Genomic DNA, 17,689 nt, shown 5'->3' with positions numbered 1-17,689 from the left:
CGTAGTAGGTTAGCAATCTTCTTCCTCAGGTATATTAGCTATTTTCCTGCCATGAATTGGAAGTTATCGAGTTCGATCGGCCCTGTTTTCCAGCACTGTGCATGAGCTTCGATTTGGTTTTAGGTAAGCTTTTGGCTTCGAATTTTGGTTGTTCTTGGTGTATTAGTTTATATAAGTGAAGAATTGAGCTTTTCCCCTAATTTTCAGCTAGGTTTCCGGCGTGAACAATATTTTCCGGCGACTTTTCCGACGAGCCATTTTCGCGAGATCACCATTGTGTATTTAAGCTTCGTTTCTTGAGGTATTAAGCTTGAAGTTTCAGAATTTGTATGGGTTTAATAAGCTGTCCGGAATTCAATTTTTAACCGAGCCGATTTAATTTTTTTTAGTCTGTTAGAATGCATTATATTGAAGTGTATAGCGAATTTATATCGTAGGTTTTATCGTTGGACGAGTTTTATTCGATAGTCCTTAAGAATTTACCGTGGTATTGTAAGCTATAGTTGATGTACGTTCAAACCTATATTATTATGACGCTTATATTGGCGTGTAAGAATATTCGGTGAATGTTGTTTGCTATTATGTGCCTTGAATGTTTATTCTATTGCATTCATGCATAAATTATATTGACATAACATATTGAGCCTTGACTCCTTTGACGGCTATTTATGTTGATTCTGTTGAGATTTATTGAGTCATCAGAGGGACGAGTGGGTTAGGATTAGCCACATTCCCATATGACAGCTAGGGACGAGCGACTTAGCTATTCGCATTCCCGATGCTACGTGCATGGACGAGCGGCGATTTGATGCTGCATTCCTGGCACGGGTGGCCACTGTTACTGTTGATGATGCTATTCGTTTGGACTCCATTTGGTATCCGTTATTCCATTGTTACCATTCATGCATCGCATAGCATTGCATTTACTTGATATTATTGCATGTCATTTATTTACGTCGTGATTTTACTGGTTTGTCGTACTGGGGTCCGACCCCTGTTTTCTTTTGATGTTGTGGTTGTTTTGATGACATAGCAGGTCATTCCAGGGGTTTTGACGCGTCTGGTGGAGCGTCAGCGAGTGGTACCCAGTAGTCAGTCGGTTGGTGTCAGAGTTCCCAGATATTTATATATATTATGCTGGTTTGATACATTTGCCAGGAAGATGCCATGTGTAGCTGTATGGTTATGTTTTAATGTTGTTTGGATTTTATTTGTGGTATGTTGTGTCTAATCCTGGCCAGTGCGGCTGTAGGATGTTGGTGTGGTTGATTGTGAAATTGATATTATTTTCGAGCGTATATTGTTATTTTTGTGTTTTGAAATTTTTGGGATGTCCTACTTACAGGGAGGTCATGCCGAAATTTCTGTAGGCCTTAATGAACATTTTAAACTCGTTTTCGCTGTTTACACCATTTAATCCATGTTATGTAGTAATTAAATATTAACTAAGTGCACGGGCCTGACATTTTAGGGTATAAACCGAAAAGGACGAAACATTTGGGATTGAACTAAGAGAAGGCCAAACATCTGGAGTGAAGTGACACTTCCGCTTCAAAATAATAACGGTAGTTTCTTTGTTGTACATTAATGTTCAGTGAACCTGTTGATGTTCTAGCAGTAAAGCATATCATTTGTGGGGGAAAAACTAATGGTAACTTCGAAAAATAACTAGATATATAAATAATTAAAATCTCTATTTAAATAATATTTTATAAATAAAACAATATACTAAAATAAATCAATAAATTTTAAGAAATATAAAAATTACTTAAAAATTATATTATAATCTTTGAAGCCATTTAATTCCAAGGCCAAAAAAAATCTATTAGAATTAGTTTCAAATGCGCTTTGTCTCAAATTTATATCAAAAATTTTATCATAGTCGATTTCAAGCCAAATAAATCATGTGTGTGTAAATACGCGTATAAAATGATATAATAAATTAAAGAATAGATTTCTTGTGAGATGGTCTTATGAATCTTTATCTGTGAGATGGGTCAATCTTACCGATATTCACAATAAAAAGTAATACTCTTAGCATAAAAAGTAATAATTTTTCATGGATGATCCAAATAAAAAATTTGTCTCACAAAATACGACTCGTGTACCGTCTGAGATAAGTTTTGACCTAAATTAAAAAGTATCATAAATGTATATTTAAATCTAAAAAAAGGCCGCCGTTTGAGAATTTGTGGAAATCAATACGATAAGTCGGCTGAGGCTTCTTTCATCCAATTAAGTATTTTGATTGTTATGAGATGATCTCACATGTTTTTTTTTCTCGTAACACGATTAAATTGATTCATAATTGAAATAACATTTTTAATATATAATTAATTAATAATTTTTTTATGAATCAAATCGGGTTAAAAATATGTCTCACAAAATTAAGTACGTGAATCCGTCTCATACGATTTTTTTCTTTATTTTTTGTCACAATCGGGATACGCAAATTTGCTTCCATTTCCACCTAATTTTGTTGAAATCTCCCGAGATAGAACCAAATTTTCAACATCCCAAATTCAAATAGTGACGTCACAACATATATGATCGGGACAACTAATTTCACATTTAATCTAAGATAATATATTATATTATAGTAATCATCATCAACATTAAATGTCCTATATCCGTAACTGAATTTTCTGCTAATTAATTGCTCTATACACACGCTAGAAAGCATGATTCGTCGATTTCCTCGAATAATTAATACACACATTCCATTGTGTGACTAATTCAACTGCAACTATTTTCTATTAAATAAATGTAATGTAATAATTGATACGATTATTGTGTGTACGTATCATCTTCTCCACAACTCACGAGGACTCTTTGGTCGTGGTCCGAACAGCGACCACTGAAGTAGACGAGTTCTTTGGGATTGGAAATACTCTTTTTTGTCCAAATTAATAATAATAATAATAATAGTTTTTGAAGGAATTAGGCATATGAATTGTCAAGCTAATTCCGTAGCTCATAATTTAGCTAAATTTAGTTTATCTATTTCTCTTATTATGGTCGCCTCTGGAATTCTTTCTTTGTTACAAGACTGTGTTATTTGGATTTACTAGTGTAACTACTGCATAACCTTAAAAAAATGTGTATTTTATTATAGTATATTTTGTGAGAATATTCACTCACTGTAGTGTGAATTATATATTTATAATAGTATATATTATATTTAGCTCTTGTGTATGTAAAACACACGTTTGTAAAACTTAATTTAAAGATGTACTAGATTATTCGAGATTTTTGTTATTCGTCTCGTTATTTTATTTAAGATTTTTAAGTTTATCTAAAGTTTTGTATTATAATTATATCGTGTGCAAGATACTAAATAAGGAGATATTGGATACAACCAGGTAAATTTTTTAGACACAAACTCGAATTTGAGAAGAAAATATCAGATAAAGGTATAAGATTTGAGATAATATTGGAATACATGGATCAAGATCAAGCAAAAGGATGATATAACTTTGAAATTTTCAGGTATTTATTTATAATTTTTGAAATTATATAGATAGGAAAAAATTTGCATGATAAGGATATACAAGTATGGAAAATTCAAAAGTTTGCCTACCAGAATTTTAGACAAAATCAAGAGTCCTAATTTTGGGATAAATTACCATTAAATTCGAAATTTAATAATGAAAATTTTTAGATTTTAAGGGCAGAAATGTAATCGTACTGCAAAATAAGAGATCTACCTGATACTGAAAATTAGAAAAGAAATTCGAAATTTCATGCTGTAGACTATTTTCGAAATTATCCAAGTTAAATGTATAAATAATGAGAAATTGCCCCAGATTTAATATTTGATTTAAAAGTTCAAATGCGGATATAATATACGATGAAGATAGCAGTCAGCCCCTATAAATATGATGATCATTCCATTCGAAAATCACACCTCAGAATTACTCCATATTTTCGAAATTCTCTCTAATTCTACTAAGGAATTTTCGAGATTTTGCTCTTTCAAGTTCTGCTGAGTGTCGAAGCGCTGTTGCAGTCCATATTCGGAAGTAGGATTCGAAAATCCCATTGCAGGGAACACCCCCCCACATTTTTTTAATCAAATAGGTAAGTGGGCTTGTTTTAAAATTTAATTTTCGCATATGTATATTTTCGTTTTTCGAAAATTTGGGTTAGTGCAAATTCTTCTTCTACCCCCTTCTTGCTACGATTATCGTACGTTTTTGTTTTGGCACTGTGAGAATTCGACTGTATATGGATGGAAATCTCAATATGATATTTTATACGCTTTCGCTCCCTTAGAGAAGTAAAAATTAGAGACTGATGTCAATAAACCATGAAAAGTAGAAGGATTTCAGTGGCTAGTCAATTATATGCTTATGATATGAGTCATGTTATGCATGATATGTGTTTCGAAATTTATGCATTTTGTCATGTAATGCTCGAACGACCTCTACTTGTTGAGTGATGACCATATCACTCACCCCTTACTCTCTCTTCCCAAATAAGCCGGAAGAAGAGATAGAAGAAGAAGAAAAACATGATCAGTTTTGGGGCGAGTGATGGACGGAATTTTAATTAGATCTATGTTCGTTGTTTTTTTCAGTTGTAAATGCTTCCGTTTAATTAGTTTTATCGTTTTCGAGTGTTTTCATTGTAAAGACAAATTTACGTTTGATTATGAGTTATAAACTTGTTTTGATTTATACTGTACTACGATGTTTGTTGTTTTCGATTGTGTGGTTGTAAAATAACGTTGGTATCGACTATCATCAGTCTCGGGACGTGAAAGTAAATTCATAACGATTTAAATAATTAGATGTCGGCCTTTTTCTGTCAAACTTTATGTGCGCATTCCCGAATCTTTTTTCTCGTGAAAAAAAAAATCTAAAATTGTCAAGATTTTGGGTTAATTTGACGTGGTGCAAAATGATTTTTTTTCCCCAAAACTTTCTACTTTAATCACCTCAATTATGTATTTTTTTAAAAAATGTTCGTTTGTCTCCCTGTTAATCGGGTATAATAGTTTGAGTTAATAAATTGTATCCATATATAAAAATATATAAGTTCCATTTTCTTATTCAACAAATCAATTCTAAATTAAATATAAATTACTATATATATTGATGATACCCCCATAAGAGCCCGGGTCATGAATGACCCGGAATATCAAATGGATTCCCAAATCCGAGTTAGTCTGCGTATGGATTCTTCTGGAGCCGGGCAGTTGCAAGCCCATGCTCTATTCTCCGAGCAGTCTTAGGCCCGGGCTCTCATATAAACTCTCGGGAGGCATTCTACCCGGGCACCTCGGTAACAGTGCCGCACTCGAGTGTGATTGGTACATGCAGTCTAATCTGTCAGAACAACTTGGGCTTGAAGTGTCCTAGAAGTCATCAGAAGCTACAAGTATGGGCAGCCGACTTGCCATACTTAGTAGGTGGCACAAGAATCGAGGTACCTACCCCATTTTCTACTATAAATAGCAGGTATTGATGTCATTTAAACATTCTGAAATCTTTGAACTAAAAGCACTTACATATTTCCTCTCAAATATTGCTTGTGTTCATAAAAAAGCCTGCTGACTTAAGTATCGGAGTGGCCACGCCAGACATCCCTCCGGCGCCCATTCACGAGTTACTTTCTTGTTTACAGGTGTTGATCCAAGCCATTATCTTCACTCAAATTCCCAAACATTATAAATTATTGATTTGGTCCGTTGGAGCCCCGTACCCGGCTCACCCATTTTAACGAGATCACATCATTGGCGCCGTCTGTGGGAAATTTGAGTTCTAAGGCGTTGATATGGCTCCTACTAGAAGAGCAAACCAAGAGACTTCCCGAGTTCAGGAAGAGAGAAGAGAGGAGGAAGGAGGGCTCTCGCTCGCTGGTGGGAGAGACTCGTGAACTGGATTTTCGAAGATCTGTGGAGTACGAAATAAAAATACACAGAAAAAAGAAAGAGAACCACACAGGCAGTTGGGAGAAAGAAACCTTCTGGTTTAGCGTTGGGAAATCACTCTGGTAGAGAAATTATGGAATTTCTGGCTTTCAAAGAATTAGATCTAAGCAAGTGAGAGGAGCAAACCCCTCTGTAGCTTACGACTTAAGGATGTAGAGCTTTTTCTAGCCGATTACCTTCCTCCACCCCTGTGTTTATTGGAATGGCATAGCCACCACTGTTACAGCTCACCCCCGTGACCGACCACCCACCGGAAACCGTGGTTTAGCAGTCGGAAAGCATGAAGAAAGACAACAATTACTCCATTGTTGCTTGGATATCTCGATATTAGCCCGATATCTGGGGTGGTCCTTCGTGCCCAGTTCGTTACTGCTGAGCTTGGTGCAATTTCATGAAGATAAGTCGCACCACTTTTATCATATTAATAAAATCAAGTGTTATGCGTATTTATCAATTATGCTCAGTCATAATTTTTAACTGAAATTATTTAGGATATATCATAGCGAGCTTTTCTTTATGACATCATATGAATTATTGATTGATCAGCTTAATTGTGTTGAATTGCTCAAAAACATTTGTAACATCGTATCACAACACATTGCATATGCTTGGGATTTTATCGGTATGAGAGCTAGGATGCTTGGTGATGGATTTCTTATATCGGGCCATGTGATTACATTGTTATATTGGATTCCTACTCTTTGGAATGTTGGCTTGGATATTTCTACAGCTCGAACATACAATCTGGCACTAAATCCAACTTTTCTTGGCAAATTCTCTAAAGTCCGGGAGACACGAGGCCCCGGCACATATTTATAAGCCCGGGGTTCTCAAACCTGGCTCGGGGCTCCGCACCTCGACCATTCCCAAGTCCCGGGACATGCTCCCCGGTCCAAGGCTCCGCACCTTGGTTATTGATAAGCCCAGGGTTCTCAAACCTGGCTCGGGGCTCCGCACCTCGACCATTCCCAAGTCCCGGGACATGCTCCCCGGCCCAAGGCTCCGCACCTTGGTTATTTATAAGCCCAGGGTTCTCAAACCTGGCTCGGGGCTCCGCACCTCGACCATTCCCAAGTCCCGGGACATGCTCCCCGGCCCAAGGCTCCGCACCTTGGTTATTTATAAGCCCAGGGTTCTCAAACCTGGCTCGGGGCTCCGCACCTCGACCATTCCCAAGTCTCGGGACATGTTCCCCGGCCCAAGGCTCCGCACCTTGGTTATTCATAAGCCCAGGGTTCTCAAACCTGGCTCGGGGCTCCGCACCTCGACCATTCCCAAGTCCCGGGACATGTTCCCCGGCCCAAGGCTCCGCACCTTGGTTATTCATAAGCCCAGGGTTCTCAAACCTGGCTTGGGGCTCCGCACCTCGACCATTCCTAAGTCCGGGAGATACGAGGCCCCGACATCTTATACAAAGCCCGGGAGACATGAGGCCCCGGCATCTTATCTCAAGTCCATAAGACACGAGACTCCGGCATTTCATCCCATTTCTGGGAGACATGAAGCCCCCGATGCTTTTATAGAACAAGATTGATTCTCTTTGGGAATCCAAGCATGACTAATCGGGACAGCGAGTATGACTCTAGCCCGACTATTTAAGGGATGAGTGATGATACCCCCATAAGAGCCCGGGTCATGAATGACCCGGAATATCAAATGGATTCCCAAATCCGAGTTAGTCTGCATATGGATTCTTCTGGAGCCGGGCAGTTGCAAGCCCATGCTCTATTCTCCGGGCAGTCTTAGGCCCGGGCTCTCATATAAACTCCCGGGAGGCATTCTACCCGGGCACCTCGGTAACAGTGCCGCACTCGAGTGTGATTGGTACATGCAGTCTAATATGTCAGAACAACTTGGGCTTGAAGTGTCCTAGAAGTCATCAGAAGCTACAAGTATGGGCAGCCGACTTGCCATACTTAGTAGGTGGCACAAGAATCGAGGTACCTACCCCATTTTCTACTATAAATAGCAGGTATTGATGTCATTTAAACATTCTGAAATCTTTGAACTAAAAGCACTTACATATTTCCTCTCAAATATTGCTTGTGTTCATAAAAAAGCCTGCTGACTTAAGCATCGGAGTGGCCACGCCGGACATCCCTCCGACGCCCATTCACGAGTTACTTTCTTGTTTACAGGTGTTGATCCAAGCCATTATCTTCACTCAAATTCCCAAACATTATAAATTATTGATTTGGTCCGTTGGAGCCCCGTACCCGGCTCACCCATTTTAACGAGATCACATCATATATCAACATGGTTTTTCTTAAAACAAAACAATATACCCGAGGATTGATCAATCATAAGTTTTTAGGGTTCAACATATATGACCAAATTTGAAATTAATAATAATAAATTTTCTATCTAAATTTGGTGATACCGTAGACGTATTAATTAAGGAGCAAAGGAAAATTCAAGGAAATCCTTGACTCTTTGATTAATTCAAATTAATTGAAACAATACATAATTATTTGAAAGACCGTTGACATTGAATATTCAACACTCGTTTTTCTTCCCAAACTATATTTGATCCCCATGCAGGCAACACAACTACACAAGTATATTATATTATAAATTAAAACACCCCTTGATTATCTAGCTTCTTCTGAAACTCATATTACACATTCCTCTCAAAAAGTTAACCCCATGGCTTTTTCTTTGAATCGGCTAACTCTTTTAGCATGTATCCTTTCTTTGTTTTTCTTGAATTATTGCGATGCCACTAGGTCGGGAAGAATGATGATGATCATCAAGGATGAGGTCGATTCGTCAATGGCTTTGAAGCCTTTTCTAGAAAAGGAAAGGACGTACGATGGGGGGCTCTACTTTGCCAAGCTTCCTAAAGGTGTCCCGATTCCTCCATCAGCACCGTCCAAGGGCCACAATTCTGCACCTCGAAATTAAAGTTTTCTGGACAAATATTATATTGGAGAACCAGCCAAATTTTTTCATTGGTTTTGGTACGCACGTAATGACTGAATTTTTTCGATTCATTTTGTATTTTAGATTAGATATATATACGCACACAAACATGTGCTGAACCTGATTCAGACTTTTTTGCTGCAGTTATAGATGCATGTTTTCACAGAAGCCAAACATGAACTGGTGTTTAGCTGCTACAAAGTTTTTTTTTTTTTTTTTTTTTTGGCTTCTGTACAGTTAAAAATGATTTATCTTTTTGCTTATTTATTCATTTTTTTAATCATCAAATTACAAATATATATAACTGCTGCATGTTCTAAATTCGCGATTATTTTTTTATGTACTCGGTGGGGATCAAAAGGTTAAGTGACACAATCATCAGTCAAATAATTAATTTTTTTTTCCCGAATTTCATTTACATACTTTGTATCTCTAAATTTATCGTCCATTATATATATTTAGATTTTTCCCAAAAAAATAATAAAGATGATGATAATATATATTTAGATTTTTCCAAAAAATAATAATAAAGATGATGAAATGGTCCATATATATTATTATAAGCAATAGCGTGGATTGACTTTTGGTAGAGAAAATGGTGTCAAACCTTCAACTCAAAACGCAAGTCCGTCGAGTTGTCAATGGCATGATACACACGGAAGAAAATGGCACCAACCCCATCGACTTTTTAATCTATAGCGTATGAGATGAAATTTTTATTTTTTAATTATTATTTTTATATATATAATATTGTGATATTTATATAAGGAATTTTGTTTTTATTAGATTAATAAGATTTTTTAAAATAATGATATCTATGATAAGATTTTCTAAAGTATTAATATATATATTATAAGATTTTTAGATATTATACTATTGTTCAAAAGAGTTTATTTACTAATGAAATTTTTGTTTTCATATTTGTGTAGGACTCTATATAAGAATAAATTTTAGGGCATACGAAGTCTGTAAATAAGATATCATCACTGCTACTTGCATATGGTTTTTGGAGTTGAATAAGAGCAGTGAAACGTCGCAGGAAGAGCAAGGGATTACGTAAATAAATTAATAAAGAACTCAAAGCAAGACATATTGAAGTATTGTCATGCAGTGCTGAGGACATTGAAATCACAAAACATAATCATTGTTTTGATATGTGTGTCGTGTATTCAAGAACTTCGGCTTCACGTTTATTGCATCTGTAGTCTTGGGTATACGGTTTGATATGTATGTGTTTGGATGCACTTTGCCTCATCACTTGTTAAGAGATCCTTTTATTTAGTATTCATTTTTGTAAACATATAAGTTTTCTAGTAAATCGTTTTACCATGAGACACCACACACAATACTTGTGCATGGTTTATTATGTCTTATTTTATTCGTGAAAGTTTATTTGTGTGTTTAATCAATATATTATATTGCATGTTATGAATAAGTGTTATAATATATGCACACAATACATAAATCTGATACACACAATTTTAATATTTTTATACTTTTATGTTAAACAATTCTTTCAGTGTTTTATTTTTTCTAATATTAAATTTTTTTTGTAAAACAAAAATATTTAATTAGAAAAGGCATGCATTTACGTACCGGTTCGATCTCGAAACGGTTGTGTTAAAAGATATCGACATGTAAAGTCTCATTTGATACAACTTTAACCAATAATTGAAACGCTTAACAAGAATGAAATTAAGAAATAAACAAAACTAAATAGAAGTAAACTCGGTCGTATATATACAAATTCAAAGTAAAATCTTATTTTTCGACCTGATCTTCCTGCCCACCTTTCCCTTCAGTTATTGTCCTAAAATTGTTCGAAATGTGTCTTAACGCATGACTCAAATTAATTATTTTAATTTCAATATATATATATATATATATATATATATATATATATAATGTCTTTTCATCAATATTGGAGCTTTCTCTAGCAAGAAACTCGGGTACTCAATATTGTTATTGTCAATAATATGAGCATAGTTTCTATACCATGAATCCGATTCTGCTTCTTCATTAAAGGTGGCCTTCTGCAAAGTTTATTCCATTTTATTACACGACAATTAGAGCAACTGAAAAAGATTCGTGACAATATTTTCTACGATATTAAGTGGAAACTATGAACTATAAATACACACACTGAGAGGGCATAGAAACCCAAGATCCATCCAAGGTATAGAAACTTAAGTAGCTTGGCGTGCAGAGGGAACTCCAGGAAAAATGGCATCACTGAAGCCTGAGAAACCAGCCGGATCTGTATCGCTCGGCTCAGCTAAGAAAGAGCCGGTTGGAGTTCCAGTCTCCAAGCAGGGCGCGGGCGCGCCTAGGGGCGAAGCTCAGAAGCCTAAAGAGCCCAGGAAGAAGGTGCTCGTTCTAAAATATGTACACTCTGTAATTCTTGAGATTGAAAAAGTATTTGTTTCTGGCTCTATAAGAGAATAAAACATCATGATCACCATAAACAAATTTATTGGAAATATCTTTCTTGCTTGATCAAATTTTCGTTATATATATATATATATATATTAATTAATTGAGATTGTTTTTGTAGGCATCGGGTGGCAAGCCTGCAGGTGCAAAGAAATGATGGGGACAAGAGATTTGGGTCGAGTAATTTTACATGTCTAGAGCAGCAGCCGAGTTGTGAGTGTGATTTTATAAGTTAAGAATGTTATGCAAGTGCGTGGGTGGGTACGTAGTATTTATGTAACCTTGTTCTAGCTGCTTGGCCTTATTAATCAATAAAAGAACTATATTAAGTTAAATTAAGAAACTATATTGGATTTATTTACTTGTTTTCAATTATTATTGTCTAATATTTTTCTAGATTGATATCAACTTAATTTTGAGACGATCACGTCTTAAATATACGTGTGATGATTACGTCGAAATTTTATTCCTTAGATCAAATGCTCTGAACAAATGGTGAAGAAATATAAAATGAGCAGAATATCGATAGGTCGTAAATTCATGTTAGCCAGAACGCTTAAATAAAAAATTTGAAGACCGTGGGTAAAGAATAGTGAACGACAGCAATCTCGTGTATGTAAAGACAAAGCAGTAAACGAAATAAATATACTATTGAAATATAAAAATCATGTACATAAAAACAGAAAAAAAATAGTAAATCAAAATGAGGCATGTAACAAATACAGTTTCCTTAAAACAGATTCGTTTACTCCGGTATGTGCTTCGAGAATTAAGTCGGACGAATGTTTCACATGATACAACTGGTAGACATGTAGCGATGTTGTACAAATCACCACGTTGACAGACGAAATCAGTACCTGAACTTTATCACTAGATCATGTAGAACCACAAGCAGCTTGTGCATAGTGTAAACAGGAAAAAGAAAGTAGGAACGAGAGACAAAGTGGACGTTTCTAGTGTGTTTTCGAGCTTAGGACAACCTCTATTTACATAGGCTTATTGCATCCATGTGAAATGTCAATTGTTGTCATCAATAGGCGGCAGCCATATGAAGCACCAACAATCAAGCATGTGGAATGTCTCCTTCGAAAAAAATAAAATAAATAAGAAAAGGTGGCATGGCCTAGCTAACTAGACGATTTTTGCCTTGATTTGTCCGATATTTGACGTGCTCAGGTCACGCTCGTATAATTGCATATAGGTCGAGCCTTTTCCATTACAAATTGAGCCTTTGATTTGCATCTCATGCACAGATGCACACGAGAAAGAGCCTCTTAATATCAATCATTATTATATTTTCATAAAGTGTAACTCAATATAAACATATCTATATCACTTTTATTTTCCACTATCAGACAAATAAATCATTCTCCAATTTTCATTCATACAAATAGAAAGCACATTAACACACACAATCAATCAAATATAGTAAATATATCAAAACTCCTATAACTGATAGATCTTGTTAACAAAATTCATAGACATGTATCTTCAAGAAGAAAGATGAAAATAAAAATAAATATTACTACCTCACTTTTAGTTGTTTTTTTAAAAAAATTTCAGTTTATAAAATTATTAATACAATCACTATATTTAAAATTTTCAAAACTTTCCAAAAATACACTTAGTATATATGTTTGAATTAAAATACAAAATTTTAAAAAAAATAATGAATCTTTATTTTTAAATATTATTAACATATATATTAACTCAAATATAATTTTATAATATAAAAATTTATTCAAAAAAATTGACCTAATTAACTTACACAATCAAAATTGAGTACGTCTCTTGTGACACGGTCTCACGAATCTTTATCTGTGAAATGGGTCAATCCTACCGATATCACAATAAAAATTAATAATCTTAGCATAAAAGTAATACTTTTTCATGGATGACTGACCGACGATTTCGGTTGGGAATAAATCTAGCAAGCGGACTAGGTCAAGTTATAGTAAAGAAATGATGAGTCCAAGTATCGATCCCACAAAAACTAATATTTAATTACTATAAGTTTTATCAATTAACTTAAGCTATACAAAATAAATAAAAAGATGATACGTGGATTATTAATCTAAATTATTAAATAAAATAATTGCAATAAAAAACGAGAGATTCAAATATCAAGGAGGGATTCAAATTCAAATAAATAACTAAGACACACAACGGTACCAAACTCTACTATGTTGACACGTGTTAAAATTCAATTAATTATTTAATTCTTGACGATCACGGTGAAATCCCCAATTTTATTTATTAAACGATTCCTCGAGTTAATAAACCTATTTAAATCTAACAGTTCAATTATTTCTAATTGAATTTAATTAGATCTAAATGCATTAAATCTTCGTGGAATTTTAGTTTTCACCTAAAACCGCACACTGAAACTGAATATTATTTCTAGTCAATTTAACCATGTGTTGATGACGTCTTTGTTGCTATATTTAATCAATCATCTTCTGGGCCCTCCACCGCAACAAACAAAATAAAGAAACTTGTGGGCCCGGTTGAAAAGGCTGAGCTCCTCTTTTTTCTTTTCTTTTTTTCTAACATTCTCTTCACTTGTTTATTATTTCTTGAGTTCAGAATCAATGCCAAAATCAACCTACTAGCAATCCTGAGGAATTCATCTTTTCGGTCTTCTCTTTTCCGTAAGCTTCTTTTTTTTTCCCAGTGTGTTTAGTATTTGACGGTTGTTCCAACTACACCACCATCCAGGGTTCATTCTTTCGTACGAAGTTTGTGGAAGCGCTATCCAATGGCTATTACGCACAAATCGGAATCTCCGGTACGCCAATTCCTTTTCTGCATGAGAAATTCATCGTTTGATTTTCACAATGTGCTTTCTATTCGATAAAATTTTTGTAACGAATAGCTCGATTCAATGTTCTGATTTTTAAAGTGGTTTGTGTTTCCAATATCGCATATATTTTTAGTTTCTTTGATCAAATCTGATAAGATGCAATAAAGTTTGGTCGTGATAGACGATGTGATATGGAATTGCTTATATGTGATTGAGTTGTGTTGCTGATAATTTTGTACTATTATATGTTTGAAGCAAGAAGGTATAACAATACTTTATTCAGTAACTCACTGTAAAAGAGTTTCTGCAGTCAATTGCTTCTATTCTTAATAAGTTCGTGAGAATGTCAGTAGTTGTCTGTTAGGATAATGCATTATTACGAGACTGTAGAAATAAGCATTCTCAGAAGTAACTTCTTTTGTTGTGCGCTCAGAGGTCTCAAATTAACTCTTTTTTGGTTGTCAAACTGTATGTCTGAATTTCGGTATCTAGACCTGCTATTTCATATAATGATTTCCTTCTCTCTTTAAATAGTCATGGTTATCTAGGTATGCTAGCCTTGAGCTATCTTACCTGTCCTTAAGGAATATAAAAGAGATAATTAGAAGATGAGATTTGTGGCCAGAGCTGATATGTCCTTAAGTATTATTCCCTTGCATGCTATGAAAAATTGTTGCTCTATTTCTTCCGGTGTAATGCAAAAAATGTTAGAAAATGCTTGTTTATCTTAACTTTGTTTGAATAAAAATATTTAGGTAGGAGGAAGTAAACCTTCATGTGGAGAAGTTGTGGATGTTGTTTCATGTGGATCCCTCAATCTGAGGGAACCTAATGGTAAATATAGCTGCTTTTTCAACAATGATGTGCTCATATTAGTTGTTGTGCAAAAGATTTTTGTTAGAAATATAGTTGCTGACTTGAGAACTTCTTCACTTACATTCCAAGTTAAATCTTCCAGGTGCTTCAACTGGACATCCTGAAACAATAAAGGCATTTCTGGGGTTGCAAAAAGGTTCAAGCAGAGGAGAAGTCGAACCAATAACCATGTGTCAGACAGCCTTTCTGATATTGATGATGCTGAGGTATATGCTTAATTAATCCATACTCATCCATTTTGCTTATGTTCTACCACTTTAGTTAAATGTATGCATCCATTTTTACAATTGCTCATGTTCAAGTGCATTTTGTCTCTTTGATAAATTCTTCTTTTATATCTAAGCTTTTTTAAAGTCTCTTTCCAATAAATCATTAAATTCAAGTTCTATTGGTGCCTACTTCTGGATTACTCTAAGCATTTGACTGGTCCTTACATTTAATGTTGTTTTGGTTAGTAAGATATCTCAACACCAAGGAGAACATGCTTTATAAAAGGATGTTATGGGAAGCTATCAATGGAAAATATGTAAATGTAATTTCTCATTCCTTCTTCTCTGCTTCTATTCTTTTTCGTTGCCAATTTAGACATTTGATAAATTTCTCCCAAAGAAACAGGAGAAGGTAGCTGAAAGAAACCCCCCACTCAAGAAAGCTGCTAAAACCATGGAGAAAGTGAAGTCAACAGTTAGTTTATGCTTAACGATGATATTTTTCATAGTTTGGAGCTCCATTCTATGATTGCTCTGTAATTCCTGATAAATGCTCTATGAATAAAAAAAATGGAATCTAAAGAAGTTGCAATCTTATGATATATTCATGGAATTAGTGGTATTAAATATCATGATGCTTATATATTTTTACTTGGATTGTGGTGGATTGTGGATTGTGTTTTTTGCCAGTTTTTATTATGTTACGAGTATGACAGAATTCTTTTCTTCAGAGACGAAGTTCAAGAATTAACTATGTAGCTTTGAAAATTCTAAATGAAGAATTGGTAAGCATGCTTTTTTATTTTCAATATAGTCTTCAATTGCCAAGTAATTCTGGTAATGCATTACGTTATTTATTTAATTTGTATACCAGTAAAGCTCGTCGGCATGTCTATGAATTTTAAACAAAGATGCACATGCAACATGCTTGAGTAAACATATCGTTAGACGTTTAAAAAAAGGAACGATCATTTACTCATACACAACTGATAAAATTGTAGGAACACGGTTCCAAGGCATCTCAATCTCAGATCATCACTGCAGATTCTTGTGCTCTTAGAAGTGACCACACGCCAAGCCTCGAAATGAATGGATCTAATGAAAGTAATGACAGTGGTTTCCAGCCAGAGATGAGTTACAACGAAGAGAATGAAACATCTGCCCCTCATAGTGGTGATTTCTATGGTCAATATGGAGATGAACATGACACTGGCTGATTTTTATAATCGATATGGAGATGAAAATCACAGTGACGATTATTTTTTGTTCGATTAGGATGAAGTCTTTTGGAAAAATTAGTTTGACTGGCGGTACCATTAGACATACGATTTAATTGTTGATATGCTATGAGTGAGTAGCTATCATGCACAAATTCTACTAAAATGGTGTACTCGTTATCATAATTTGTCAGATACGTCCTGCATACTGATATTTGATAAATACATATCGAAACCTTGTACATGCAAAAAAAGAGATATTCGTCAGATCAAATGTGGTGGTGATCATTTTTTTTTACTATATCCAATGATATTATGTCTTGCGAGTGATGATACTTTTAGAGCCAACTTTTAGTTATTATATAGTTATTGTCGACAGTAAACGTAAATTTTATAAAAAATGGAAATTAATTATGGCATTAGAATCCTTAAGAGATTATATAGATTATAAAACTCAAATCCTCGGCATTATTAATATATAATTATATGGTGGTAAAACTGTTAAACTATCTTATAAGTTTATTTTATTTTCATCCTTTAAATTTCTTTTGATTTGTTTTTACTCTTCCTTCCATGAAGTATTGGCATGGTGCAAAACATGTGAGTAATTTTATAGTGTCAACATTAATTTGACAACGTCATAAAAATATATAGCTATAAAAAGAGTAAATAACAATAAAAAAGAAAAATGACGGGACTAAGACTCCATTGAGAAATGGCAGGACTAACAACCAAACACAACCTTAGTTTTTATGTAAGACTATTATAGTGTATTGTATTCAATCTACTAAGGATTCTTCAACTTTCTCTTTTCCCGAATTTTAAATATCATTTTTTGGGAATAAAATATGAATTCCACCTTTGAATATATTAAATTGTTGATTTCAATTTTATATAAAATTATTGTTATACCATAAATTATTAATTTTTTAAAAATTTAAATTGATCTTGATATAATGTCGTTATATATTTTTAAAATTAATAATGATATTATAACTCAAAATTTTGTATTGATATATTTAGTATTTGCAAATAGTTAAGAAATATAATTATGAAATTTTCTTTTATAAAATTGTGGTGTTGGGATTGAATGTTTAGTTATTTATGGCGTTGCTGTAAATATAAGCACAAAGATCAATCGTTAGGTCATTTATTATCCTTTACAAATTTGAAGATGAAATCTAATAAGTATATTTGTCAAGGTCCACACATTTAACTATGGGGTTCTTGTAACATTTTTTTAGGTCTCTTTTCAATTTTTGCATCTAATTCTTGGAGCTAGAGTCATTTATAA

General features: G+C 34.2%; 1 protein-coding gene and 1 long non-coding RNA gene across 3 annotated transcripts; both read left to right on the top strand.

Moving 5' to 3' along the window:
• Positions 1-10,798: 10,798 nt before the first annotated feature.
• On the top strand, positions 10,799-11,636 carry LOC142520353 (uncharacterized). The gene is made up of 2 exons (XR_012813916.1): positions 10,799-11,224; positions 11,412-11,636. It is a non-coding gene; the product is annotated as an uncharacterized LOC142520353 (long non-coding RNA).
• Positions 11,637-15,433: 3,797 nt separating this feature from the next.
• On the top strand, positions 15,434-16,667 carry LOC142520345 (uncharacterized). 2 transcript variants are annotated; one of them, XM_075623343.1, is made up of 4 exons: positions 15,434-15,501; positions 15,579-15,659; positions 15,910-15,963; positions 16,180-16,667. In XM_075623343.1, the coding sequence occupies exons 1-4, from the start codon at positions 15,451-15,453 to the stop codon at positions 16,393-16,395; spliced, it is 402 nt and encodes a 133-aa protein (XP_075479458.1). In that variant the 5' UTR covers positions 15,434-15,450; the 3' UTR covers positions 16,396-16,667. The 2 variants fall into 2 exon arrangements, with proteins under 2 accessions (XP_075479458.1, XP_075479460.1); XM_075623345.1 differs by having other exon boundaries at positions 15,579-15,653; positions 16,180-16,666.
• Positions 16,668-17,689: the final 1,022 nt, after the last annotated feature.

Source organism: Primulina tabacum, chromosome 1 (assembly GCF_025594145.1).
Source record: "Primulina tabacum isolate GXHZ01 chromosome 1, ASM2559414v2, whole genome shotgun sequence".
NCBI lineage: Eukaryota > Viridiplantae > Streptophyta > Magnoliopsida > Lamiales > Gesneriaceae > Primulina > Primulina tabacum.
Note: the sequence above shows the minus strand (reverse complement) of the source record. Positions and strands in the feature narration are given on the sequence as shown.